Consider the following 26,985-nt stretch of genomic DNA (forward strand, 5'->3'; position numbering starts at 1 on the left):
CGCCACTTAGCCAACACGGGGCCGACGGTCCCCGGGAATCCCCACGCACGCTTAGACTCTTGGGAGTTGTAGTACGAATCCAGCTAGGGTGGAAACCATGGCGGTGGCCAAGGAGCTCTTACAGATGGACCTGTACGCTCTGCTAGGTATCGAGGAGAAGGCGGCGGACAAAGAGGTGAGAATGATTGGCGAGGAAGGACGATTCCGAGCGGCCTGGCGGCCCCTTCTGCCTAGGCGCCTCGCCCATGGCTGGCACCCGCCTTCCAGGTTCGGCCGGGCCCTGGGCGGGGAGCGAGGGGTGGCGTGATGGCCAGAGAAGGTTGGCTCGCAGTCCTTTTCTGGATGGTCTGAGGGCCTTACGAGGAAGAGGGTGGCACAGGAACGAGGCTCCTCGCGCGGGAAACAGTGCTCTCTCTGTGGCTCTTGTCTAGGAGAGGCCGCGGGGTGAGCCTGGGAGGGAAGGCTAGCCTCCTCCCTGCGCCTGCGCAGTGGCAGCCTCTGATTCCGCTTCTGTCTTGACTGTGGCTGGAGGTGCTTCGTTCAGACCCTCCTGCAGGCTGATTTAACTCCGCTTAGAGCCTAGGGCGGAAGAAAGGCCAGGTCTCAGGGTCCCTCCACTCCCTTTTCATCTCCTCCTTGGCACTGTTACCTATGACTCTGCCGTCTGTTTTTTTCCCACCCCAGCCCATTGACTCTTTTCAAGTAACTAATGCTCAGGTGTTGCCCTCTCAACATGTGCTAGTGGGCCGAAAACAGGAGGATCAGAAGGGTAAGGCGGACACCTGGAGTTCCACAGGAAGGTGTTGATAAATGTGCCAGGGAGCAGGACACGGATCAAGCTGTAATGAAGATTTTGCTTATCTTCTTCTGGATCGTAGTGTAGTTGTAGCAGTGAAGGAAGGGGGGGCAGGTAAATTCATCAGATGAAAATTAATGCCTGCGAATGTCCCTGTACTTCCACGCTGCTCTGCTCATGAGTTGAGTGAGCTTGTGAGAAGCAGCAGGTCTGGGGCAGAAAAGCAGGGAGACCCATAGGGCCCTTGAGGAGGAATGCTTTCAGCCTGCTCAGAGCTGTCCTCTGCAGCTGCAGCTGCGGTGAGAAATGGGCCATAGGCTGGGCCGACCCGGTGGCCGAGTGGTTAAGCTCCCACTCCGCTTGGGTGGCCCAAGCTTTCTCCAGTTCGGACCCTGGGTGCAGACCTAGCAGCGCTCATCAAGCCATGTTGAGGTGGCGTCCCACATGCTACAACTAGAGGGACCCACAACTAGAATATACAACTATGTATTGGGGGGTTTTGGGGAGGAGAAGAAGAAAAAAACTCAGAGCTCCTCTTAAAAAAAAAAAAGAAATGGGCCATGGGCATGCGTACAGAAGACCAAAAGCATCTGCTACACCTGTATTAGAAGTCTTAAGATTTCAGTATTAATAATGCCTAACACCTATATGTGCTGGGCACTATTCTAAGTGCTCTACATTTGTCAATTGTTTAATTAGTACTTCCTTAATAGAAATTACTTTGGACATGTGTTGAAACCCTGAAGTTGAGAACTCTTGAGAAAGGCAGTTGTGAACCATTGATGTATATATTAATCAGAGAAGTGACATAATCAGATTTTAGAGAAAATATTCAACATCAGTATGCAGAATGGACACGAATGGAGGGTGGACAGAGGCACTACCACTAGGGGATCAGGTGGGGCTGTTGTCTAGGCAAGAAACCAAGGTCTAAGCAGGGCAGTGTGGTTGGGATCCAGTTTTCATTCAGATGAGATAAGGGATGTGTGAGGAGGCTCTTTGTAAAGGGTAACAAGTGCTGCTCCTGCCTTTTACTAGGGGAGGCACAACTATAATACAAGGGAGAACGTGTCAGTTCCTTAAAAAGGGATACCGACAGAGTGCTGTGGATGTTCAGAGTAGGCTGAGGTTTCTTCTAGTCTGGGAGAAGGGGCAGGGGAAACAGAGAAGGCATTTGAAACCTTGAAGAACGTGCAGAGTTTGGATGTGTGGAGATGGAGGAAGTGTATTCTGAGAAAGGGGAGGGTGGGTACAGTACAGTTTGTCTGGAGCATAGGCCAAGAAGGAGTGAAAGAACGTAAACCTTGGAAAGTAGGTTGGGGCCTTGTTGTAGTCTGTGGGGGCACCTGGAGGTCTAATAAAGTATATACAAGGAAGGCCTCCTAAACTTTGGTTGTCTGCTCGTATAGTCTAGGAGTTCTTAATTTGGGGTCCAAAGAAAGGTGACAAGTGATGAGGATTATTTTAGGCTGGTTACTTTTAAAACTGCAGATGAGAAGCAGGCTCCGAGGACTGGGATTTGCTTGCCCTTGGAGAGATGTTTGCATTTGTAAAGGAAATCTCCATCTGTTGGGGATGGCCTTATCTCTGGAAACTCTTCATGGGGAAGGCAAGAACTTAAGTTGTTTACTGTCTGGCAACCTCATGTAACTGACCCCCCCCCCCCCAACATCCTCCTTTGTCTTTAGCTGAAGGTAATATTTAAGCGTGGCTTCTGCCATTTACTTAATCTGGTTTGATAACCAGAACCTACCGGTTTGATAACCAGAACCTACCGGCACTGATAGCATTTTAACAACTCTTTTTACATATTCTTTCCTTTGTCTTGTAAAGAGATGGCTCACCTACCTATGCCTTAAATTTAGCCTTACTCTCCACCCGTGTTTGCAGCAGCAGCAGTGGTGGCAGCCGCAGCTCCTCCTGCCCGTGGGTCCTGTCCCCACGCAGCAGCTCTGACTGCCCATGGGTCCTGTCCCCATGCTATTCCACACTATTCTCTAAATAAAAGAGCACTACTCCCAGATCTTGAGAGTCCAAGAAATCTTTCTTTCGACTTTCGGCTCACTGACCCCACATCAATGAATAAACCCCTGAAATCATGTGTAATAGTTTTTGTATATTCATTTTTGAGGAGAGGAGGTACTTCTTATTCAAAAAAAGTTAAAGATATTCTCATCTAGGCCAACCTCCTGTGTTATTGATGGTAAAACTGAAACTCAGAGAGAGTGATTAGTGATAGAATTGGGACTAGAACCCAGATCCCCTGATGTCCAGCCCAGGTCAGTGCTCCTTCCCCTGTGTCACTCTGTCCAGCACCGTTCACCTCTGTGGTAGTGCTGGGCACCAACATCAGACTTAACTTTCGTTCAGACCACTTCTCTGAATCCCAAATCTATATATCCATCTGCCTATTTGATCTCACCATTTGGATGCTTCACAGGGGTCTCAATCTTATGACATCCAGAATCAAACTCTTGAACTTCTCTCTCCAGACCTCCTCCTTCTTTGGACTTCTCTGTCTTAGTAAATGGCACCACTATCCATCTACTCGAGCTGGGAATCTGGAGTCATTTTTTTTTTTTTTTTATTGAGTTCATCATAGTTTACATCAATGTGAGATTTCAGTTGTACATTATTTTTTGACTGTCATCACATAAGTGCTCCCCTTCACCCCCAGTGTCCCCCCCACCCCCCTTCCCCCGATAACCACTGAACTGTTTTCTTTGTCCCAGTACTTGTTTATATTCCACATGTGAGTGAAATCATCTGGTGTTTGTCTTTCTCCGACTGGCTTATTTTGCTTAGCATAATTCCCTCTAGGTCCTTCCATGTTATTGCAAATGGGATCGTAGGGGAGGAAGACTTTTCCTCTATCCAAAGTGGGTTCGTCTGGCCAGAGAATGAATTAAATTCACATGAGACAAAACAGCAAGAGAAAATTAAACAAAGCTTTATGAGGAACCATGGCCTGGGGCCTTTCTTCCTGAAGGAAGAAAGGGCACCAAAGAAGTGGGGTGCACAGAGTGGTTATATACCCCCAAACAGGGTGTTTCACATAGGATTGAAATGTCCCTCCCACAATAGTCACAAGATTGCACAGCGCTTGATGGACACAGCAGATAGTGGGTCTGCTATCTCAGTGGGCGTAGCAGGAGGCAAGTCTATTGTCTCGAACTGGGTGGTCACAGATGAGCACAGCAATCAGTTCCTAGCCTAAGGAAAGATGCTTAATCCTGAAAGAAATGCCAATGTTGGGAGGGGGAGGGAAGTCAGTTACAGGGGGTTACCAGACAAGCACAATAAACAAATGCAGATTTAAGTCCTTGCCTTCCCCAATGATTAACAGTTTCTAGAGACAAGGTCATCTCCTTTCTTCTTCCTGGTACAGAGAGGGAGGCACCTTTACAGATGGAGAGTTCCTTTACAATGTAAATGTCTCCTAACAAAGGGCAAGCAAGTTCCACTCCTCAGAGCCTCCTTCCCTGTCCCAATTTATCAAAAGCAATCAGCCTCAAATAATCCTCATGCCAAAGAGACATATCTTGGGGTGGCTATTTCCAGGTCCCCACAGGATGAATTTGTCTTTTTTCCTGACTGAGTAGTATTCCATTGTATGTGTATATATATATATATATATATATATATATATACACACCACATCTTCTTTATCCAGTCATCAGTTGATGGGCACTTGGGTTGCTTCCATGTCTTGGCTATTGTGAATAGTGCTGCAATGAACATAAGGGTGCATATGTTACTTTGGATTGTTGATTTCAAGTTGTTTGGGTGGATTCCCAGTGGTGGGATAGCTGGGTGATATGGTAGTTCTATTTTTAGTTTTTTTGAGGGGTCTCCATACTGTTTTCCATAGTGGCTGCACGAGTTTGCGTTCCCACCAGCAGTGGATGAGGGTTCCCTTCTCTCCACACCCTCTCCAACATTTGTTATTTTTTGTCTTAGTGATTATAGCCATTTTAACAGGCATAAGGTGGTATCTTAGTGTAGTTTTGATTTGCATTTCCCTGATGATTAGTGATGTTGAACGTCTTTTCATGTGTTTATTGGCCATCTGTATATCTTCTTTGGAAGAATGTCTGTTCATCTCCTCTGCTCAGTTTTTGATCAGGTTGTTTGCTTTTTTATTGTTCATTTGTGTAAGTCTGGAGTCATTCTTGATACCTCCCTATCCTCTCACTCCCGCCATCTAGTCTCTCACCAGGTCCTAATGAGTCAACCTCCCTAATAATTTTCGAACCTGTTTACTTATCTCCTTCTCCACCACCACCACTCCAGCCCAAGCCCCCATCAACCTCCATCTGAACAATTAGAGTATCCTGCCAACTGGTCTTCCTGCTTCCAGTCCCTTCTATTCCGATCTGTTGCTTTCCTCCAATCTGTTCTCCTCACAGAAAATGGAATGATCTTGGTACTCCCTTAAACCCTATTGCGCTTTTAATAAGATACTAAGTAGAATTCTTACCCCTTCATTCATGCTTTTTCGTCTGCCAAGAATGTTCTTCCTCCCCTCCTGTTAATCTGGATTACTTTTCCTTTTCCTTCAGAACTCAGCTTAAGTCCCACTTCCTCAGAGAGGCCTGGCCTACTATTCTCTTTCATGGCAGATGGTTCTCTTCCCAGCACTTATTTTGGTTTGCGGTTACGTATTCATTTGGGTGGTTATTTGTCTCATGGCTTGCTCTCTGCTGTAAGGGGAGCAGATCTGGGAGCTCTGAGGAACAGATCTGATCAGTTCACTTCGGTACAGCCCCTTCCAGGGTAACTGGCACAGAGTGGGCCCTCATAAATATTTGCTGAATGAGTGAAGCAGTGGCTACAGAGACCTCCGGAACAACTTGACTTGAGAATCAGGAGACCTGGGGCAGTCACTGCCTCACCCAGGGTCTGATTTTCCTCAAAGGTAAAATGAGGAAGTTGGGCAAGCTTCAGAGGTCAAATGGCCCATGACCTGTTTTTTTAATGGCCCAGGAGCTAAGAATGGTTATTGCATGTTTAAAGGATTGTAAAACAACAACTACAACTCAACAACAAAAACCAAACAACTTGACTTTAAAATCAGCAAAGGACTTGAATTGACATTTCTCCAAAGAAGATATATAAATGGCCAGTGAGTACGTGAAAAAATGCTCAATACCACTAGTCATTAGGGAAATGCAAATCAAATCCACAGTGAGATACCACTTCACACCCACTAGGATGACTATTAAAAGAAAACCCCAGGCTGGCGCCGTGGCCGAGTGGTTAAGTTCGCGCGCTCCGCTGCAGGCGGCCAATTGTTTCGTCGGTTCGAATCCTGGGCGCGGACATGGCACTGCTCATCAAACCATGCTGAGGCAGCCTCCCACATGCCACAACTAGAAGGACCCACAATGAAGAATATACAACTATGTATGGGGGGGCTTAGGGGAGGAATAAAAAAGGAAAAAATAAAAAATCTTTAGAAAACAAAAAAGAAAAAAAAAAAAAGAAAAGAAAACCCCAGAAAGTAACAACTGTTAGCGAGGATGTGGAGAAATGGGAACCCTTGTGCATTACTAGTGGTGCAGCTGCTATGGAAAACGTATGGTGATTCCTCAAGAAATTAAACATAGAATTACCGTACGATTCAGCAATTTTGCTTCTGGGTATATACCCAAAAGAAGTGAAAGTGGGGACTCAAACAGACATTTGTACATCTTTGTTCATAGTAGCCTTATTTGCAATAGGCAAAAGGTGGGAACAACCGAAGTGGCCGTCCGCAGCTGAATGAATAAGCGAAATATGGTCTATACATACAGTGGAATTTTTTTTTCCTTTTTGAGGAAGATTAGCCCTGAGCTAACTGCTGCCAATCCTCCTCTTTTTTGTTGAGGAAGCCTGGCCCTGAACTAACATCCATGCCCATCTTCGTCTACTTTATATGTGGGATGCCTACCACAGCATGGCGTGCCAAGCGGTGCTATGTCCACACCCGGGATCCTAACCGGCGAACCCCGTGCTGCCGAGAAGCAGAATGTGCGAACTTAACTGCTGCTCCACCGGGCCAGCCCCATACACAATGGTATATTATTCAGCCTTAAAAAGGAAGGAGATTCTGACAAGTTACAACGTGGATGAAACTTGAAGACATTATACTGAGTGAAATAAACTAGTCACAAAAGGGCAAACATTGTATGATTCCTCTTGTATGAGGTTCCTAAAGTAGTCAGATTCATAGAGACAGAAAGTGGAATGGGGGTTGCCAGGGGCTAGAGGGTGGGAATGTAATGAGGAGTTGGTGTTTAATTGATACAGAGTTTCAGTTTTACAAGATAAAAAAGTTCTGGAGATTAATGGTGGTAATTAATGGTGGTACAATAATATGAATGTACCTAATGCCACAGAATGTATACTTAAAAATAGTTAAAACGGTAGATTTTATGTTATGTATGTTTTATGTTACATATATTTTACAATAAAAACAACCAACCAAACCAAAACAAAACAGAAAGAAGCATGCGTGGCAAAGACCATATGTGACCCGCTACAATTTTTACTGTCTGGCCCTTTTCAGAAGAAGTCTGCCTGCGCCTGCTAGAGTTAGGCGCAAGTCCAACTCCACCTTCTGTATGTGGAGCTGCACATGTTTTCCCCTCTTCACAACAAACCTGAGGGGCCCAGAAATGGGCTAAACACCACCATTCATGGGAATTTGGAGAGTCAGCAATTCCCAAAGGTAGACATTTTTGTTCCCCATCCAGCTCTAGGAGACAGGTGGGGCAAGGTGTCATTTTTTGTAAAAGCCTTAAATTGAGGACCTGGGTTTGGTATGGAAGTGCTCCTGGGGAGAGTATCATGCCCCGGGAATCCAGTCCCCTGCTAGAACCTGAAGCAGTGAGCCCTGGATTCTTATGTGTTGTGTGCACATGCTTCTGCACATGTGCATGCACACACACACACACACACACACACTCATGGGACAGGGCAGGGCCCCAGGGCCTACCAAGATGAAGAGTAGGTTGTGGATTAATGCCATTTGCAAATCCTCAAGAGATTATGAGGTAATCTCTGGAATTACCTAGGTGACTGCAGTGCCCTTCTAATCCTTTTCCTGGTTCTGTTCTTGCTCCCTCTTCACTCAGCAGCCAAACTAAGCCTTTAGACTGTAAATCGGATTGTGTCATCTCTGCTCCCACCTCCCCAGTGGCTTCTCATCAGTCTTAGAATGAAACCCAAAGGCTTTTCCTGGCCCATGGGGCCCGCATTACCTCTCTTGCACTTTCCCTACCATTCTCCCCATGTTCACTGTACTCCAGCCCCATCAGTCCTCCTGGGATTTTTTTTTTTTTTTAAAGATTTTATTTTTTCCTTTTTCTCCCCAAAGCTCCCCGGTACATAGTTGTGTATTCTTCGTTGTGGGTCCTTCTAGTTGTGGCATGTGGGATGCCGCCTCAGCGTGGTTTGATGAGCAGTGCCATGTCCGTGCCCAGGATTCGAACCAATGAAACCCTGGGCCACCTGCAGTGGAGTGCGCGAACTTAACTACTCAGCCATGAGGCCAGCCCCCACACTGGGCTTTTATTCAGCCAAACTTTACAGCGTTCTCCCTGCTTCTTGGTGGTTTCCTTTCCCTTTCTCCATGTGTGTTTTAGAGGAAGGGAGAAACATTTCCCACAAACAGCATTTGATTCTATAGACTTATTAAGTGCCTACCGTGTGCCAGCCTCAGAGCCTGGTGCTAGAGATACAAAAGTGAAGAGAGCCGTCCCTGTAAGCTCATCCCATTTTGTTTGTTTCCAGCTTTTCTGTCTCGTGCTCCTGTGGCCCATCGTTTTGAAATGCAGATGTTAAAGCTGATAATTCTAGAAGTTGACATTTTCTAATCAGATGATTTCCTGGAAGGTGTAACTTAGTGTAGAAAATAATAGTTTTTATAACTAATCTTAACAAGTAAGGCCAGGAACTGTTGCTTGTTACATCTACCATGTGTTCAGAATGGATGGAAATCATAATACAGAGCACTGAGCAATGCTGGGAATTGTAAATGTGCCTTTATAATCACCTTTGTACTCATCACCTGTGAGTTAAGACAGTGGACTTTGGAGTCAGACTGCCTAGATACTGGCTCCATGACTTATGTAGTATGTGACCTTTATGCAAATATTTAACCTCTGTGTGCCTTGGCTTCCCTCTCTGCAAAATGGGAATGCTGGCAGTCCCTCCTTGCCAGTGTTGTTGTGGGCTCGATCCAAGTAAAGCTCTTAGCACTGTGCCTGGCGCAGAGTGTGTGCTCACTGCCAGTTATCTCTTGCTGTTGCATTGTCATTCCATCATCCGTACACTGTAAGTGCTCAAGTCAAGTACAGCTGTCCCACAGCTCACGTCCGTGGTTGCCGCGACCCCGACCCCTTCTCGCTCATTCCAGTCCTGACAGACCAGTGCTGATTTATCTGACACCACGCTGGCGATTCTCGACTGAGGCAGCCGTCAGGGTAGAATGGAGGAGGGGAGTCAGATGGAACAAAACTGAGGATCACCAGAGTTCACTGCTTAGTTCAAATCTACGAATGAATGGCGTTTATCACCATGGACAAGGTCCTGGGGGGGCATGGTGGGACTGGTGGGACTTGAGAGCTGAAGAGGATATCGCCTCTGCTTTCTGACGGCTCACACAGTGTAGTAAACAATGAATTCTTAGGTACAGTGAAAGAGGTTCAATAAAAGTATATAAGGAAAATGCTGTAGGGACGAAGAGGAAGACATGATTCATAGGATTGGCAGGATCAGGGAAGACTTCCCTGAGGAGGTGTTTTGTGCAAGGCCTTGAGTGAAGAAATGACTGTATTGCAGCAGAATTAGGAGGGATCTTTGTGGTCACTGACTTTCTTCATTTTGTAGACAGGAGGGTGGAGGTCCAGAGAGGATATGGAACTTGCCCAAGATCAGCCAGTGAGTGAGTGTCGGGCCGGACTGGAGCCCCCGTTTAATATTCTTTCCACCCTGTGCAGCCGATGCTTCTCTCCCTCTCCTGTCTAGAGCAGCCTCCCTTTTCACTGGAAGCCTTTAGAGGGGTATAACTCGCTGTTATCTTAGGAGGTATTACTTGGTGAAGGCAGGTGCTTGAAAGTGCATTTTGATAAACTCTTTCAAGACTCAAATTTTAAGTCTGTTTACCAGAAAAACTACCGTGGAAACTTATTGACATTTTCAGAGAAGGGAGGTTATATTTTATTATTGCTTTAAGGAAAGGGCTATTTTACCTGTATGCTAGCTAATACCTTTATTTAGACTACATATTTCTGTTACGTTCTTTTTTTTTTTGAGGAAGATTAGCCCTGAGCTAACTACTGCCAATCCTCCTCTTTTTGCTGAGGAAGACTGGCCCTGAGCTAACATCCATGCCTATCTTCCTCTACTTTATATGTGGGATGCCTACCACAGCATGGCTTTTGCCAAGCAGTGCCATGTCTGCACCCGGGATCCGAACCAGTGAACCCCGGGCCGCCGAGAAGTGGAACATGCGCACTTAACCGCTGTGCCACCGGGCTGGCCCTCTGTTACATTCCTGAGTGTGACACACCAATATGGTTTCTTAGAGATATAAGAAGAGTAGGTTTTTGAGGACAGAGGACAGAGAAAGGCTTGAAGGGAAGGCCTGAGCATGAAGGTGTAGAAGTAAAAGTGCCTGGAGTGACAAGGCATGGGGCATTGCCCAGGGCTTGTGGAGGATGTGGCAGGAGATGAATCTGAGAAACGTGGTGTCTTCAGGCCTCTAGGCCCCAGAGTGGCTGGACTTGATTCTGTGGGCATCTAGGAGCTATTTCAGGATCTGAGGTGGGCTTGACTCAGTCCACAGTCTCCAACAGGAGCCTTTCCCAAAGCCTCTCACCTCCAGACCAGGCGCTGAGGCCTCGAGTTGGGCACTGAGCCTGGTGTCACTTGCCAACAGTTGTTCGTTCACTAAGGGCCTGACCATCGCCGGGTGGGACCAGGAGCCAGGCCTCCCCGTCCTCCCGGTGTCTCTCCGATGGTTAACTCACTCCTGGGTTTGGGTGTCTCTCCGCTGGTTAACTCACTCCTGGGTTTGGGTGTCTGGCTGAAGCTCTGGATTTTTGAAGTTACTTGTCTGCCTGTTAAGTCAGAAGGAATGATTCATTTGTGTTCGTAAGCTGTAAGCTACTCATTAGCATTCAAAACCATACCTCACATTTATATGACACCAAAGTGCTTTCACATAAATTATCTCATTTGATGTGATCTTCAAAACAAGTCTGTGAGGTAGGCAAGGACTATTAGATCCAATTTATAGATGAGAAAACTGAGACTGAGTTTAATTGACTTGCCCAGCATAAGGTGGCTGGGAAATGCAGAACGCCTGCACAAACCCGAATTTTCTACTCCTTTTTCAGCATTTTTTCCATGACCCACATTTTAGGAGCAATTAGGACAACTGCAAGAGAGCCTTGCAGCTCCGTCTGTGACAGACCCAGAGATTTGATTGAGTAAAGCTGCCAACCCAGGTGAACCTGACAGGTAGGAAGCCGGCCTGGACAGCTTGAGGAAAAGCGTTACAATTTGTGTTAAAACTACCAAAATGCAGTTTCCATTTCAGCCGAGGCAGTACTCAGAATATTCCCCATTTGCATAGCTGCCTTCCTTATTTTTGCTGTTCCTGAGTACTAGTCACTTACTATTTTTTTTTAAATTGATTCACTTCTTTTTACTAACATAAATTTGTTTATAAGGGAAATCAGTGCATTAAGGGAAAAAAAAGACATGACTGAGATGTAGGAAGTAAGGAGAGCCCAGAGAGAAGGAGTTCTGCACCTTGGGAGAGTGCAGAGCCTGGGCAGAGAGTGGCTCTGGGGCTGGGAACCGGGTCTCTAGGCATTGACGGTGACAGCAGGCAGTGGGGAGAGGTGAGGGGCAGCCAGACGCAGGGTATCTGACAGATCTGAGGGGTGAGAATCTCCAACCTAGAAGGAAGGCGGGCAAGGATTTTGGCATCGGAGCCTGATATAGGGGTGCTTAGGGTAAGGGTGGGAGGGAGGAGGCAGGGACTGAGAGAAAGGGGTGTCTGAGGAGGAGGAGGAACGTAGACGGAGCTCCAGGTGGGCAACTGGTTTGGGGAAGTGGGCTGAGAAGGAGGGCAGGGCAGAGGTTGAGGCCCAGGAGGGAGTGCTGGGAGGCCTAAAGGTGAGGGGACCCGGGGGTGAGAGCCTGAGGGATGGGAGGAGCTGAAGAGTGACCTCAGAGATGGGCTGAGGATTCAGATCCCAAAGGGTGCATAGGGGCAACATTTGGGGAGAAGTAGGCCAGGCCCTGTGTGCAGGCCCAGTTGGTCCAGGCTACTCAGGTCACTGTCCTGAGTCTGGACCATGGGCATGGTTAACAGACTAGGAGAGATGTTGGTGTGAGGCCGGAGTTCTCCCAGAGTCATCTCAGTACCACCTGCAGGCACCCTGATTGCGCTGAGCCTTAGGAGCAGTCCCCGGTGTCTGTAGTGACCAGGCATTTGGGGATTTCTCTGTACTGCTGTGGCATTGTGGGCCACAGGCTGTAAGGAATGACAGTGACCAATCTTTGAAGCAGAGGGAGTTGTGGATAAGTGCCCAGAGCTCTGTGGTTTGCTTCCTGCTGTGCCATTGGGCAGTCACATACCCTCTGGTGTTCTGGCTCCTGCAGGGATGGGGCGCTGTCTGCCTCCCTCAGGCTTGGGGAGAATTACTGCCTGCGCCGAGATTACTGACTGTTCCCATTCCTGGAAGCGGTCCTGGTAATGGCATCCTAGCTGATTGACTGGGAGGGTTGGTGCATTTAGTGCTTCTTGTCACATAGAGCAGCCTCCCTGTGTGTCGTCTGTATCCGAGTCCGACCTGTGAGTCTAGCTTTTGAGAACTGGGCCTAATTACTTGTAACACTTACTTACCTGGCCTCAAGTTTTATTTTAAGAGAGGACAACAGCCTTTTAAAAAAGTAATGATCTCTTCTTTGTAGGGCACCGTTCTTTTAAGTTAATGATGGGCTATTTTATGTTTATTGGCCCCTTTAGCACCTTGCTTTTTTGGGTGACTCATGAGTTCATTTCCCTCAAGAGGTGAAACTGGAGGCAGGTGGATTGTCAGAGGCCCTGCTGTGTGCCTGGCACAACACCCAGTGAGATGGCGGGGAACCCAGCTTCCAGCCCCCTTCCCTGCTCTGGGCTCAGGTTGCTGCGAGCGGCAGAACCAGTTATGGAACCTCCAGGAAGGGCTGGGTGGTTGCGGCTCATGACTCATTCTTCCCCTCTGTGATGTGGGCTCTGGGGGGATGATATATAGTTCTCATGGTGGTTTTCTTGGCAGTCCGCTGTAGTGATTTCTTCCCTTTACCAGACTCGGTTTCTCAAGAGGAGGTGTTAGCAGGTAGAAGGGGAAATTGTGAAATAGTGGTAAGGTCTCCTAGGATCCAGACAGCACCACTGCCTGCTGCTCCTCAGTGGGCCTCAAGTAACTGACATAGTTGAGGTTTCCTACTGTGTTTTGGTTGCGAATGAATGAATCTTTGCCACTTTCATTCAATAGGTATTTATTGTGTGCCTGCTAAGTGCCAGGTGCTGTTCGTGTACTGTTCTGGGCCCTGGGGATAAGCAAAACTCCTTGCCCCTGAAAGCACATTCCCTGTATTTGTAAGGGGAACCCCCATAATACCTGTATGCTCTCATTTAAGGTGTAATTGTAACCAGTTTATCTGTTTTTCCAGACCATACCAGAAAAGAAACAGCAGGTTAGAAAGCACCTCTAGGGAAGTGCCAGAATCTGGTCCTGTCTAGTAGAGGCTGACTGGGGAAGAGAGAAAAAGCCCAGAAAAAGTAGAATTTAAGATCATCGCTCCCTGAGGAAGCATAGGAAATGCCTGACTCTTTGCCTTGAGTATCACCTGTATGTGTTGTAGTGTTGAGTAGGTTATGTTCCGGATGATGATCCCGAGACCTGGAAGACAGATTGAACTCAAGCAGTGTCCTAGGATGGAGAAGCGGGGGAGGGAGGCAGTAACATTTTAGGAAGATGTCAGGAGAAAGACCACACTTCTGCAAACGGGAGTTTCAAGTCCTCGTGGGTCTTCTGTTGATCTGAGATCTTTGTTGTGCTGACGCTGGGCCTTGGAGACAGCCTGGTCTTCTGAAAAACCATGGTCCGGGCTGGGGGCATTGGATGGGAATCCCCTCAGCTGTCACCTAGCTCCTCTCTGTGAAGTCTCAGGAGATGCAAATGAATGTTTCCAAGTGCTAAGGAGATGGGCGTTAGGGGAAACCTATAGGTCAAGAAGGAAAGCTGCAGGTGTTAAGACAATCCAGGAGCCTTTGGCAGCTTGCTGTGGGCACTTCACCTGCCTAAGTGGTCCCAGCACCTGAGACTCAGTTTCTTGGAGGAGCTGCCAACACCGATGCCTGGCTTAGGCAGTCCTGTCTTTATCCCACATCATTATACGCAGGGCCCCTCCATTTCTTTGTTCTTCTGAGAGTTCCTCTTCCTAACTCTATCATAGTTAGGAAAACTATTGTTGCATCTTCTTGAATCCAGCCTCTTGAGCTGCTAATAAGGTAGAATTATTTCATAATCAACGATATTGACACCAGAAGCTTTTCAATGGCCTGCCATAGGAGAGTTGTGTTTACGTGATGAGAAATTCTTCAGACAGCAGTCACTCCAGGAGGGCTGGGCAAAGCTGGGAATCCAGTTTGTAACACAAGACACGAAACTTCAGGCCAACTGGTTCGAAGTCAAAACTGACCTTCCAGGCTAAAACCCAGGAATGGGCCCTGCCCGGGGCAGGCTTAGGAGCTAAAGATAGTAGTAACTAGTTAATCAGGACGGACACACTTGACCAGCATTCTTAGGCTGGCTGAGTTTTGGTTCACAGCTGCTCTGGAAGGTCTCAGGCTACCTACCTGTGCCCTCGACACTTTGAATGAGGGTATTTCAGAGCCCCTGGAGGCTACCAAGGATAGAACTTTATAGAATTGCTCCCCAGCAGACTGGAAACCAGCCCCAGCCACTGCAAGAATTCAGATTGGGCTGAGCTGGGCCCGCTGTGGGCCACATCCATCCCTGGAGTTCCTGTCAGGTTGGCATCATACTGGGCTAGTGTCACAATTTACCTCCCTCCCAGGAGTGGATCAGTGAGGGGTTTGGAACTTACATCGAGTGCTAGTTTTTGTCAGGTACTTCACTTGGGTTATTTTCTTTAATCCTCACAGCAGCCTCTGTGTAGGGGATGCTTCCTTCACGTTGCGACTGAGGAACCTAAGGCTGAGTGAGATTCAGTAATTTGCCCAAGGTCATGCTAGCACCATGTGGAAATTCAAAATTTGAAAACACATCTAGAACCTTCTTTCAGTGAACCATGCTTCCTCCTAGCTTAGAATAGTAGATAGAGGCTAAACATCCCTGTTTTTTTTTGTAGAGATGCAGGTGACATGTGTTATTATATTAGTTTCACGTATACAACATAATGATTCAATATATATATATTGTAAAATGATCACCACAATAAGTCTAGTTAACATCCATCACCACACATAGTAGCAAAATTTTTTTTCTTGTGATAAGAACTTTTAAGGTCTACTTTCTTAGCAACTTTCAAATATGCAATACTTATTATTACCTCTAGTTACCATGCATACGTTACATCCCCATGACTGACTTATTTTAGAAGTATATGTCATGGAAATTTGTGCCTTGACCTCCTTCACCCATTTCATCCCCCTGCCCCTCCTCACCACCCGCCACCGGCAACCACCAGTCTGTTCTCTGTATTTGTTAGTTCAATTTTGGTGGTGGTGGTTTAGATTCCACGTATAAGTGAAATCACACAGTATTTGCTTTTGTCTGACTCATTTCACTCAGCATAATGCCCTCAAGGTCATCCATGTTGTCACAAATGGCAAAATTTCCTCCTTTTTTATGGCTAGATAATATTTCCTTGTGTATATCTACTGTTCTTTATCCATTCATCCATCGATGGGCACTTAGGTTGCTTCCATGCCTTTGCTATTGTAAATGACGTTGCAGTGAACATGGGGGTGCATACATCCTTTTGAGTTAGTGTTTTCGTTTCCTTCTGATAAATACCCAAAAGTGGAATTGCTGGATCATATGGTAGTTCTATTTTTAATTTTTTGAGCAACCACCTCTGTACTGTTTTCCTTTGTGGCTGTACCAGTTTACATTCTCACCAACACTGCACAGGGTTTGTTCCCTTTTCTCCACAGCCTCGCCAACACTCGTTATTTCTTGTCTTTTTGATGCTAGCCATTCTAACAGGTGTGAGCTGATATATCTCATTGTGGTTTTGATGGGCGTTTCCCTGATGATTAGTGATGTTGAACATCTTTTCGTGTACCTGTTGGCCATCTGGATGTATTATTTGGAAAAATGTCTATTCAGATCCTCTGGCCATTTTTAAATCAAATTGTTGTGGGTTTTTTTTTTTTGCTATTGAGTTGTGTGAGTTCTTTATGTATTTTGGATATGAACCCTTTGTCAGATATATGATTTGCAAATATTTTCTCCCATTCTGTAGGTTATCTTTTCATTTTGTTGATTGTTTTCTTTGCTGTGCAGAAGCTTTTTAGTTTGATGTAGTCCCTCTTGTTTATTTTTGCTTTTGTTGCTTTTGTTTTTGGTGTCAAATCTAAAAAATCATCGCCAAGACCAATGTCAAGGAGCTTACCACCTTTACTTCCTTCTAGGAATTTGGGGTTTTTTTGCTGAGGAAGATTAACCCTAAGCTAACATCTTTGCCAGTCCTCCTCCACTTTATGTGTGGGTCTCCACCACAGCATGGCTGACAAGTGGTGTAGATCTGCGCCTGGAGTCTGAACCCATGAATCTGGGCCACCATATGGAGCGCACTGAACTTAACAACTACACCATGGGGCCGGCCCCTCCTTCGAGGAGTTTTATAAGGTTTCAAGTCTTAAATTCAAGTCTTTAACCTATTTTGTGTTAATTGTTGTGTATGGTGTAAGATAGTGGTCCAGTTTCATTCTTTTTTTTTTTTTTTAAAGATTGGCACCTGAGGTAATGTCTGTTGCCAATATGTATTTTTCCTTCTCCTTCTCCCCAAAGCCCCCCAGTATATACCCAGCACATAGTTGTATGTTCTAGTTGTGGGTCCTTCTAGTTGTGCAATGTGAGATGCTGCCTCAGCATGGCCTGATGAGCAGTGCCATGTCCGCGCCCAGAATCCGAACCAGTGAAACCTGGGCTGCCAAAGCGGAGCACGGGAACTTAACCACTCTGCCACGAGGCCAACCCTAGTTCCATTCTTTTGCATAGTGCTGTCCAATTTCCCTAACACCATTTATTGAAGAGACTGTCCTTCCCCCATTGTATATTCTTGGCTCCTTTGTTGTAAATTAATTGACAATATATGCATGGGTTTATTCCTTGCCCCTCTATTCTATTCCATTGATCTGTGTATCTGTTGTTGTGCTAATACCATTCTGTTTTGATTATGATAGCTTTGTAATATAGTTTGAAATCAGGAAGTGTGATGCCTCCAGCTTTGTTCCTCTTTCTCAGAATCACTCTACCTATTCAGAGTTTTTTGTGGTTCCATGCAAATTTTAGGATTGTTTTCTCTATTTCTGTGAAAAATGCCTTTGGAATTTTTTTTTTTTTTTTGAGGAAGATTAGCCCTGAGCTAACATCTGCTGCCATTCCTCCTCTTTTTGCTGAGGAAGACTGGCCCTGAGCTAACATCCGTGCCCATCTTCCTCCACTTTATACGTGGGACGTCTACCACAGCATGGCTTGCCAAGTAGTACCATGTCCGCACCTGGGATCTGAATCAGTGAACCCCGGGCCACCAAAGTGGAACGTGTGTACTTAACCGCTGCGCCACTAGGCTGGCCCCTGCATGTTTTTTTATTTGAATATAGTTTCAGTATCATAATTAACCCCTCATTATGTCATAGTTTCCTCATTTATAAAATGAGGATAATAGTTTTTACCTCATAGGGATGTTTTAAGGGTTAAATAAGTTATTGGATATAAAGCACTTCAAACAGAGTGTAGCACACAGTGAGCATTATATAAGAGCTGGTAGGGGCCGGCCCAGAGGCGCACGTTCCACTTTGGCAGCCCAGGGTTCGCCAGTTCAGATCCCACGTGCGAACATGGCACCACTTGGCAAGCCATGCTGTGGTAGGCGTCCCACATGTAAAGTAGAGGAAGATGGGCATGGATGTTACTGCAGGGGCAGTGTTCCTCAGCAAATAAAAAAAAGGAAAAAAAAAGAGGAGCATTGGCAGCAGATGTTAGCCCAGGGCTAATCTTCCTCAAAAAACCCCCAAAACCTGGCTATATAAGTGCTAGTTACTATTTTTTGGAATGTAAATGCTACTGACCTTATTATAAATAATGCTATAAATAAACAGCAGTATTTATAAATATTGTATGAAGTTTTAAATATTTCTTTAGAATAGACCTTTTTTTTATAGAGGAGGATTGGCCCTAAGCTGACATCCGTTGCCAATCTTCCTCCTTTTTTCTTCTTTTTCCCCCTCAAAGCCCCAGTACATAGTTGTGTATAGTTGTAAATTCTTCTGGTTCTTCTATGTGACCCACCGCCACACCATGGCTACTGACAGACGAGAGTGGTGTGGTTCCACGCCCAGGAACCAAACCCGGGCCGCCAAAGTGGAGCATGCCGAACTTTAACTGCTAGGCCATCAGGGCTGGCTGTAGAACAGACTCTTGCAAGAGGCCTTGCTGGATCAAAGGGTCTGCACTTTTCAAAGCCTCCTGATATGAACTGCCAGATTGCTTTCCAGAATCATTGTGTCATATTCACCACAAAGCCACCAACATTAAACACCATCCTGTTCTTCCTTGTTGTCCATCAATAGGTGAAAAGGGACTTAATTTGTGTGTGTGAGGTTGAACATTTTCTTGTTATTAATCATTTATATTCTATAAATTGTCTCTTCATGTTCTTTCTGTATTTCCTTGTAGTTTGTTTTTTTTGGCATGAGTTCTTTTTATAATGAGGATTGTGTTGTCTGTTATATTTCATGCAGATAACTCCCTCAGTTTTCATTTTCCCTGTCTTTTAATTTTGTCCAATTTTTTTTTGATGAGGAAGATTGCCCCTAAGCTAAGATCTGTTGCCAATCTTCCTCTTTTTTCTTGAGGAAGATTGTTGCTGAGCTAACATCTGTGCCAGTCTTCCTCTATTTTTGTATGTAGGATACCACCACAGCATGGCTTGATGAGCGGTATGTGGGTCCACACCCGGGATCCGAACCTGCGAACCTGCGGCTGACGAAGCAGAGCACACAAACTTAACTGCTATGCCACAGGCTGGCCCTATTATTTTTGAGTTAGAGAAATTTAAAATTTTTCATTGTAGATCCATTCATTTTGTGTATGTGTGCCTGCATGTGTGCACATGTGTGTGTGATTTCTTCCCTGGCTTTAATGCTTAGGAATTTCTTTCCCATCCTAAAGGCAGACTAATGGTCCCAATGCTTTCTTTCTTTTAGGTTCTTTTAATTTTGTTTTTTATATTTAGTTTTTGATCTGTCTGGAATTATTTTGGTATATGATTTGAGATGATGATAGAACTTTTTTTTCACTCGGTGTAATAAATTTTAATAATACTTTTTACCATATATTGAATTTTTACATTTATTACTGTATGAGCCAACCTTATATGTTCCTAATATTAATCTTGCCTTTGTGCTTTATGATACGCTTTCCTAGCTGACAGAGAACATCGAGGTTCAAGTTCTTTGGGCTTGGAGACCCCAAAAGCCTCCTCTCGTGAGCTCAGAAGGCTGTGCACGTCTGGCCCTGCTCGTGTGCACCCTGGGGTTTTCCCTTCTGATCGTTCTGCTCTGTCTTTCATGAAGCACATGTACATTATGAGTCACATGAATTTTCTTATGTTTTCAGTACCCTTGCCTGAGTTAAGTTCATCATTCTTTCTTCTTTGTTTCCTTCTCTTCTCGGCCCGGTTAGCGTTTCTTTGCCTGTATGTGTGCTCTCATTCCCTGGCATTTCTTCATCCCAAGTCTGTGAGTGAAAACCTGTTTGTATGAATTTATTCTTTTTCTAGTTTTCTTCCATTACTTTTCTTTGGTTGAAGTTTTTTAATTAACCAAAATATCCTTTGACAAAAATATTTTTACTTCTATGTTTTATTGCAACCATGTCTCTCTTTTTTCATGTCCTTTTTTGTTCTCAGCACCTTTTCCCCATTAAAGCAAAGCTTTTACATTTCTCCTCTCAGAAGAAGTACTGCTCATCTTTCAGACCCAGCTCAGATACTGCCTCCTCTGGGAAGCCTTCAGAGCTCATATTAGTCACCATCTTCTCTGTGTTTTCATTATTTTTTTTTTCCTCCCCAAAGCCCCATATCATATACATGGTTGTATATAATTGTAAGTTGTTCTAGTTCTTCAATGTGAGCTGCCGCCACAGCATGGCAACTGACAGACAGGTGGTTTGGTTCCGTGACCAGGAAGTGAACCTGGGCTGCCGAAGTGGTGAGCGCTGAACTTTAACCACTGGGCCATCAGGGCTGGCTCTGTGTTTTCATTCTTATGGACCATGTTATGGCATCTCACACACCGTGACTGTAATGTAATTCATTGTTTTCATGGCCATCTTCCTTGCTAAGAGCGTCCTTCCTCTTCAGTGTCAAGGAAATGCCTGATTTTTCTCTATATCCCCAGCTCCAGCTCAGCCCTTGTATGTCCTAGATGTTCCATCAGTGGATCCAGCAGGTGGGGTAGATTCAGGGCTGTACTGGAGGGTTCTCAGAGAGGTCTCCTTCTACCCTTAGATGTACCTCCCTGGGAATGAATAGCATCCTCACCTTGACTTTCTAGCCTCACCTCTCTCCCTACTAGTATCCAGCCAGTGCATGAAACTGATAACGTTTCCCTATTGGATCTTGAAACACAGAATGGTCAGCCCTTTACACCTTTAAAGGGTGGTTTGGAACTTGAGGCCCATAGCAGGCCTTGAGGGAATGGGGGTCCAGGATTCATCAAGCTGATTGGGGCAGTGGTATTTGGTTGTAGATGTTGGGAGTGTGGGAGGCTAGAGGAGTGGGGGTAAGCTGGGGTCCACCCAGACGGAGTGAGGTTACCTAGGTCTGCGTAGTTGCACTGCTGCTTCAAATAAAATCTGCTGAGACGGTTATGGACATTTGTCAAAGGAACACATTCTGGAAGGAGAATTGATAAGGAAGCAAGTTAATATGTACAGATTAATTTCCCATTATTACATAATTAATTTTTTCACTTTGAACAATTTTGTTTCCTTATTTAAGTAAAAAAGCAATTTTTTGATATAGAACATCTAAAGTGAATTATAAACCACAAAACAATATTTAATATCATTCCTTTAGAATAAAATCCATAAAGCATCCTCTCAAAAGAAAAAAAAAGAAAACAAAGAATGTACTACCACCCAGGCTACCGCATGCTCCTTTTATCCCTCTTGCCCCCTCTCTCTCTTTTATTGTCCCTCTTTGATTTACGAAAAAGAACATATAACACTTTAGAGAGCCCCGCGAGACCAGAGAAACCCTAGTCCACGGAATCCCTGACACCAGTAGGGCGCCCTGCTGCTCCTGGTCCCGAGGAAGGTCATTCCCAGGGGGCGCTGTGGGGTGAGGCAAGAGGCACCCCGCCTCTGTCTGCTTCTCACCCGCCTCAGAGAGGCGGACACGGGGTCGGAGAGAGAGGTGGGGGTAGAGAGGCTGAAACAAACCCCGGAAGACTCCTGAGTGTCACACTGATCAAGGAGGAAGGTTTAGGAGGACGCCCACCATCCAGTTAACGTTGGAACCTGGACGAGAGGGTGGGGGAAATGGGGAAAGAACATTAGCTTTCGAACTTTCTCTTTATATATTTTTGGATTGTTTCACTTATTGAAAAAACAAAAGACCTTAAAATATAAAGAATATGTAGTAAAGGCTAGACTTAAAATAAAATAGAAATGAGGTCGGGGTCACCATGGGGGTGGCAAAAGGAAGAGAAAGGGAGAAAAGGGAAATGCAGAGGGGCCTGAAGAGTAAAGGTGATGTTTCTAATGTAAGCTTATTTGTAAAACTATCACCTCCACTTCTCTTAGTATTTTTCTAATAGTGAAAACGGAGCTAGATTTTGTTGTTGTTCTTTTTCAGTGGTGAAAGCCAGGTTGGGGTGGGGAGGCAAGCAGGTGGGCCAGGTGAGCACAGCTGGGCGATTGGAAGGTGGGAGGGCCAGGAAGCACTTCTGCACCCTGGCTGCTCAAGGCCGGTCCTGTGAGTGGTACTCCCTCTGGCTCTGGAGCTGATGGGCTGATGGAGGTGTGGTGCTGGCCATGGCCCAGCAGGTGGCAGCACACCCCAGAGGTCCTGGGCTAGGAGCTGCTGGCCCTCCTTGGCCATGGAGGTGGTAGTGGAACCAGGCACCCACCCACAGGCCCTACCCTGGTGCTGCTGGCTGCTTGCCTCTGAAGGTCCTTGTTTCACACACTGTGGATAGAAGTATTTATTGGTTCCCTCTGAGAAGCCCGGATAGCCAGTCTGCTTGGCTGCTCGTGGAAGTTCTGGGTACAGAGGCTCCTCCTGCCAGGAGGTTTGAGCAGCAGATGAGGTGTGCAGGCGGAAGTGAAGGCAAGGCCTCAGGAAGCAGAGGGCAGATCCTGGGATTTTGAGCTCTGCTTTCCCTTAAAACAGCTGGGTTGGTAATATGTGAAAGAGAATATTGGTACCTATGTTGGTTTATTTTTCTGATCTAAGAAGTAATACTTTTTTTCTTTTTTAAGATTCTGTTTTTCCTTTTTCTCCCCAAAGCCCCCTGGTAGCTAGTTGTATATTTCTTTTTAGTTGTAGGTCCTTCTAGTTGTAGCATGTGGGACGCCACCTCAGCATGGCCTGGTGTGCAGTGCCATGTCTGCGCCCAGGATCCGAACCGGCAAAACCCTGGGCCGCTGAGACGGAGCGGGCGAACTTAACCACTCGGCCACGGGGCCGGCCCCACCTCTGTTAAATTTCTTACGATTACTTTGAGAAAAAAGAAAACAAAGGCTCTGCACTGGTTTGACTATCTCTAACTATTTATGTTTCTTTTATTTATTTGTTTATTTTAAACCCCAAAATGATCATATTGTATATACTGTTCTAAGCCTTGTTTTTTTCACACACTATACCTTGAAGATTTTTTTTTCATTGAGGTATAATTGACCTATAGCATTGTATTAATTTCAGGTGTACAATATGAAGATTCCATATTTGTATAGATTGTGAACTGATCGCTACAAGAAGTCTAGTTGACTTCCGTCACCGCACACAGTTACAGAATTTTATTTTTTTATTTCTTGTGATAAGGATTTGAAGATCTTTCTAGTCATCACATATAGACTTCTGTCTATCATAATTTTTTCACTGGATCTCCCTGTTGATGGAGATTTTGGATGGTTCCAGTTGGGGGCTGATATAAACAGTGTTACAGTGGACATCCTTGTGTGTTTATTTTGGCATACTTCTACAAGTCCAAATTCTTACAAGTGAGTCAAAGGGAAAATTTTAAAATTTGATGGCTAAATTTTCCTCTAGAAAGGTTGCCCCGCTTTACACGCCCAAGAAGAACGTGTGAGGGTGTCTGTTCCCATGTGGCCGTAGAGAAACCTGCCCCTGCCAGGAGCCCTTGGACATCCTAGGTGGTAGGATTGGGCTGTGGACAGGAAGTGGGCCCAGCGCCCCTGCTGTGGGACAGCAGCCACCTCCCTCCGTGGCCTTTACCTCCTCAACTGCAAATGTCCTCGGTGGTTGTGAAGTGACTGTTGCACTGTGGGAGCCAGCAGCCTGTCTTCTAGTGATGGGGAACACTCCCTCGATTTCCCTTATCGCTTCAGCAAGGCTTTCCTGTCTGCCTGTGGATGAGAGAGTGATTAACCACATCTTCTGACTCTTCCAGGTGAAGAAGGCATATAGGCAGAAGGCCCTCTCCTGCCACCCAGACAAAAATCCGGATAATCCCAGGGCAGGTGAGAGTCTTAGGCATGGGAAGAAGGAGACCCGCTCGCCTGGGTGTGGTGTTTCCCCATCTCTGCTCCCGTGTGAGTGCTGTGCAGCACCGATGCGCGCAGCCTGGTGCTGGGCCCCACAGCTGCACTTTGCACCTTAGGGGCCTCTGGTCAGTTGCTGATGTGCACACCTTTCTTTGCTTGTCCTTCATCTGCTGATGTCAGCTTTTCTGCCAGCCTTTGGCTTCTTTGAGGTGCTTTGTTGAGGGAGCACACCATCACCAAGTCTAACTATTTTTCTTTTCTCTCTTTTTTGATCCTTATGTTTAGCTGAACTCTTCCACCAGCTTTCTCAGGCCTTGGAGGTGTTGACTGATGCTGCAGCCAGGGTGAGCACATCCTCCTCTATCTGAATCGTCCCCCAGGGTAGAGACCACTGTGGCACTTCCCCCTCCGTCTTCTATACCCTGCCATGTGGCACAGTCCTTGCCGTCCCAGCCCAGAGACCCAGTCACCAGGCTGCTTCCCGACGGCTCTGGGGCTGGGTGGCGGGACCAGGAAGATGCCTGGGCTCTGTGCTTCTCTGGCTGAGTGCTCCTTGGCGTTCCTTTCTCCCACCAGGCTGCGTACGACAAGGTCAGGAAAGCCAAGAAGCAGGCAGCAGAGAGGACCCAGAAACTTGATGAGAGAAGGAAGAAAGTGAAACTTGGTAGGTGACGTCGTGGTGCTGGGTGGCCTGCGGCTTCCCGGGGCCATTCCCACGCAGCTCCCTCACCTGTCTTCCTGGAGCTTCAGTTCCAGCTACTCAGCTTTTTTTGCTCAGCTCTAGGCAGAACCCTGTTCTTAGGGGTGGATCCCAAAGGACACCCTTAGAAATAATAACAGTGACTAGATTTACTATTAGCTAAGCATTGTGACAGATGTTTTACTGTCTCCTTTAATTATCACAACCATCCAAGGAGTGGGTATTACTAAACCCATTTTTTATAGACAAAGAAGCTAAGGCACCAAAAGGATAAGAACTTGCTGGCGCTGGGACGTAAAGCCGCGCAGTGTGAGCGGGACCAGTGTTCTCAGTCACTGTGCCGTCCTGGTGACTCCTCCCAGCCTCATTTCTGCACAGAGCTTTCACTCTGAGAAGTCCCCTCGGAAAGATCCAGAGAAGTCTAGGCATTCTTTTTTTATAAAAATAGCTTTATTGAGCTATATTTTGTATATCATAATATCCACCCATTTCAAGTGTACAATTCAAGAATTTTTAGTAAATTTGCCAAATGGTGCACCTACGACTATAAATCGATTTTAGAATATTTCCATCACCCTAGTAAGATTGTTCCAGGCATTCTTTACTTGATTTTTCTCCCCTTCTTCTCACCTATTTGATATCTGTATATTTAATATGTGCATATGCCATCCCAGTACATCCATTTGTCTATCAAAAACAAACAAACAACCTTGGACGTTCTAGGCAAGTAAAGTGCAGAGAAAAGAAAGGAGTGAGGCCCAGGCCTGAGAGAAGGGTTTGCCACAGCAACTGGCCTGGCACAGAGCCACAAGCAAGTTTCTCTTGGAAGGCGGGAAGGGCTCCAGGACCTGGGGTGACTCCCTCGCACAGAGTCGGCCGTCCCTCTAGGAGTGGCCGTAGCCGGTCCGCAGTGAGGCTTGATCAGTGCAAGTTGAGGGGGAGGGAAAGAAGACAGTGGGAACTTGAGCTCAGTGGTGGGAAAAGCATCAAAGCCAAAGCAGGGTCACAGGTCAGGCTGTGGTGCCAAACTCCAGGAGCGGAGGCCAGCAGCTCCACCTACTGGCATCCCTGACATGGCCCTGGGCCGCCGACATAAGCACCCACCCACGACATAAGCACCCACCCACACCCTGTTCATTGATCAGAGAACCGGCTTGATCAGCGTGAGCTGATTTAACTCTTCCAGACCCCGGCCGCTCAGCTGCAGCCTATACTTCTTCTGTGCTATGACTTTTCTCAGTAGAAATGAACTTGGGAGCACAGGGGTGTGGAGGCAGGCGGCAGAGTTACTGTATGGTTTCATCCCGTGTGAGACTCTGGGGAAGCATCCGGAGCTGGTGGGCTGAGGCCACATAGAAACCGCTTAGACCAGACATTGGGTCATTCGACCTTTGTGCCTAGACCTGGAGGCCCGGGAGCGGCAGGCCCAGGCCCATGGCAGTGAGGAGGAGGAGGAGAGCCGGAGCACCAGGACGCTTGAGCAAGAGGTGAGCGTCCAGGCACACTGGCCCGAGGCCATCTGCAGGAGGAGGAGGGGGACCCAGTGGCGGTCGTGGCAGGGGAGGGCACCTTTCCACCTTCTTCTGTAGGATCTGGGTAATCTGTCCCACCCGCAGGTTGCTGAGCCCTACCTTGCAGGTGGAACCTCCCAGGGACCTTTACAAGGTGAGCCAACCTGGAATTGGATCTGCACAGAATTGTCACCCTCCCAACCCCTGCTCTGCAGATCGAACGCCTGCGAGAAGAGGGTTCCCGGCAGCTGCAGGAGCAGCAGAGGTTGATCCAGGAGCAGATCCGCCAGGAACGGGAGCAGAGGTTGAGAGGTGAGAGGCCAGCCCCTGCCGCCTCTGCCTCTGAGGCGGCTCCAGATGCCCAGAGTGGCCATGCTGGCTGCCCAGTGGAGTCGCTGTGGAGGCTTCCACATGCCAGAACCCAGAGGCACCCCTCTCGGACACGTGCCGCCTGTCCCTTCTTCCTACCAGTTCTCTGGGGCCTATTTGCTTTTCACTCTGCCTAAGATGTCCTGGCCCCTCTGGTCTCAGTCCCAGGCAGAGCTGGCTCTATTTTGGAGCATATCACTAGGGGGAAAGGCCCTGGGACACTTTGTTTCAGGGGAACTGTGTGGTCTGTGCCTCTGCCTCTTGCCCCCAACCCTTTGTTGGCAGAGCGCTGACCGTGGCCTTCAGCAGGCAGCTGGGCAGACGCCCCTGGGCTAGCGGCTCGTCGGGATGCGGGCGTTATTGCCTCTACCTTCCCCACCAGGCTCCTCAGCAGGGCAGGGCAGACACTGCCCTTAGTCAGGAATGACTTTTTCTAGGTCCTTCTGGCTCTGGGCAGTATCTCCTTTGGGAGAACCTCTGGCTTCCTCACATTCTACCTTGCTAATTTCCCCAAATTTTCTAGGAAAGCCAGAAAATCCTGAAGGCAAAGCGACCCCCAAGCTAAAGGTGAGCCCT

General features: G+C 46.7%; 1 protein-coding gene across 1 annotated transcript in view; it reads left to right on the plus strand.

Moving 5' to 3' along the window:
• The first annotated feature begins 45 nt into the window (after positions 1–45).
• DNAJC17 (DnaJ heat shock protein family (Hsp40) member C17) overlaps positions 46–26,985 on the plus strand; it is a 34,399-nt gene continuing 7,459 nt past the window's right edge. The window contains exons 1-7 of the mRNA XM_001503513.6: positions 46–175; positions 23,736–23,805; positions 24,115–24,173; positions 24,406–24,493; positions 25,931–26,016; positions 26,256–26,352; positions 26,933–26,976. Coding sequence (XP_001503563.1) covers positions 98–175; positions 23,736–23,805; positions 24,115–24,173; positions 24,406–24,493; positions 25,931–26,016; positions 26,256–26,352; positions 26,933–26,976 — 522 coding nt within the window. The 5' untranslated portion in view covers positions 46–97. The remainder of the gene's footprint in view (positions 176–23,735; positions 23,806–24,114; positions 24,174–24,405; positions 24,494–25,930; positions 26,017–26,255; positions 26,353–26,932; positions 26,977–26,985) is intronic.

Source organism: Equus caballus, chromosome 1, assembly GCF_041296265.1.
Source record: "Equus caballus isolate H_3958 breed thoroughbred chromosome 1, TB-T2T, whole genome shotgun sequence".
NCBI lineage: Eukaryota > Metazoa > Chordata > Mammalia > Perissodactyla > Equidae > Equus > Equus caballus.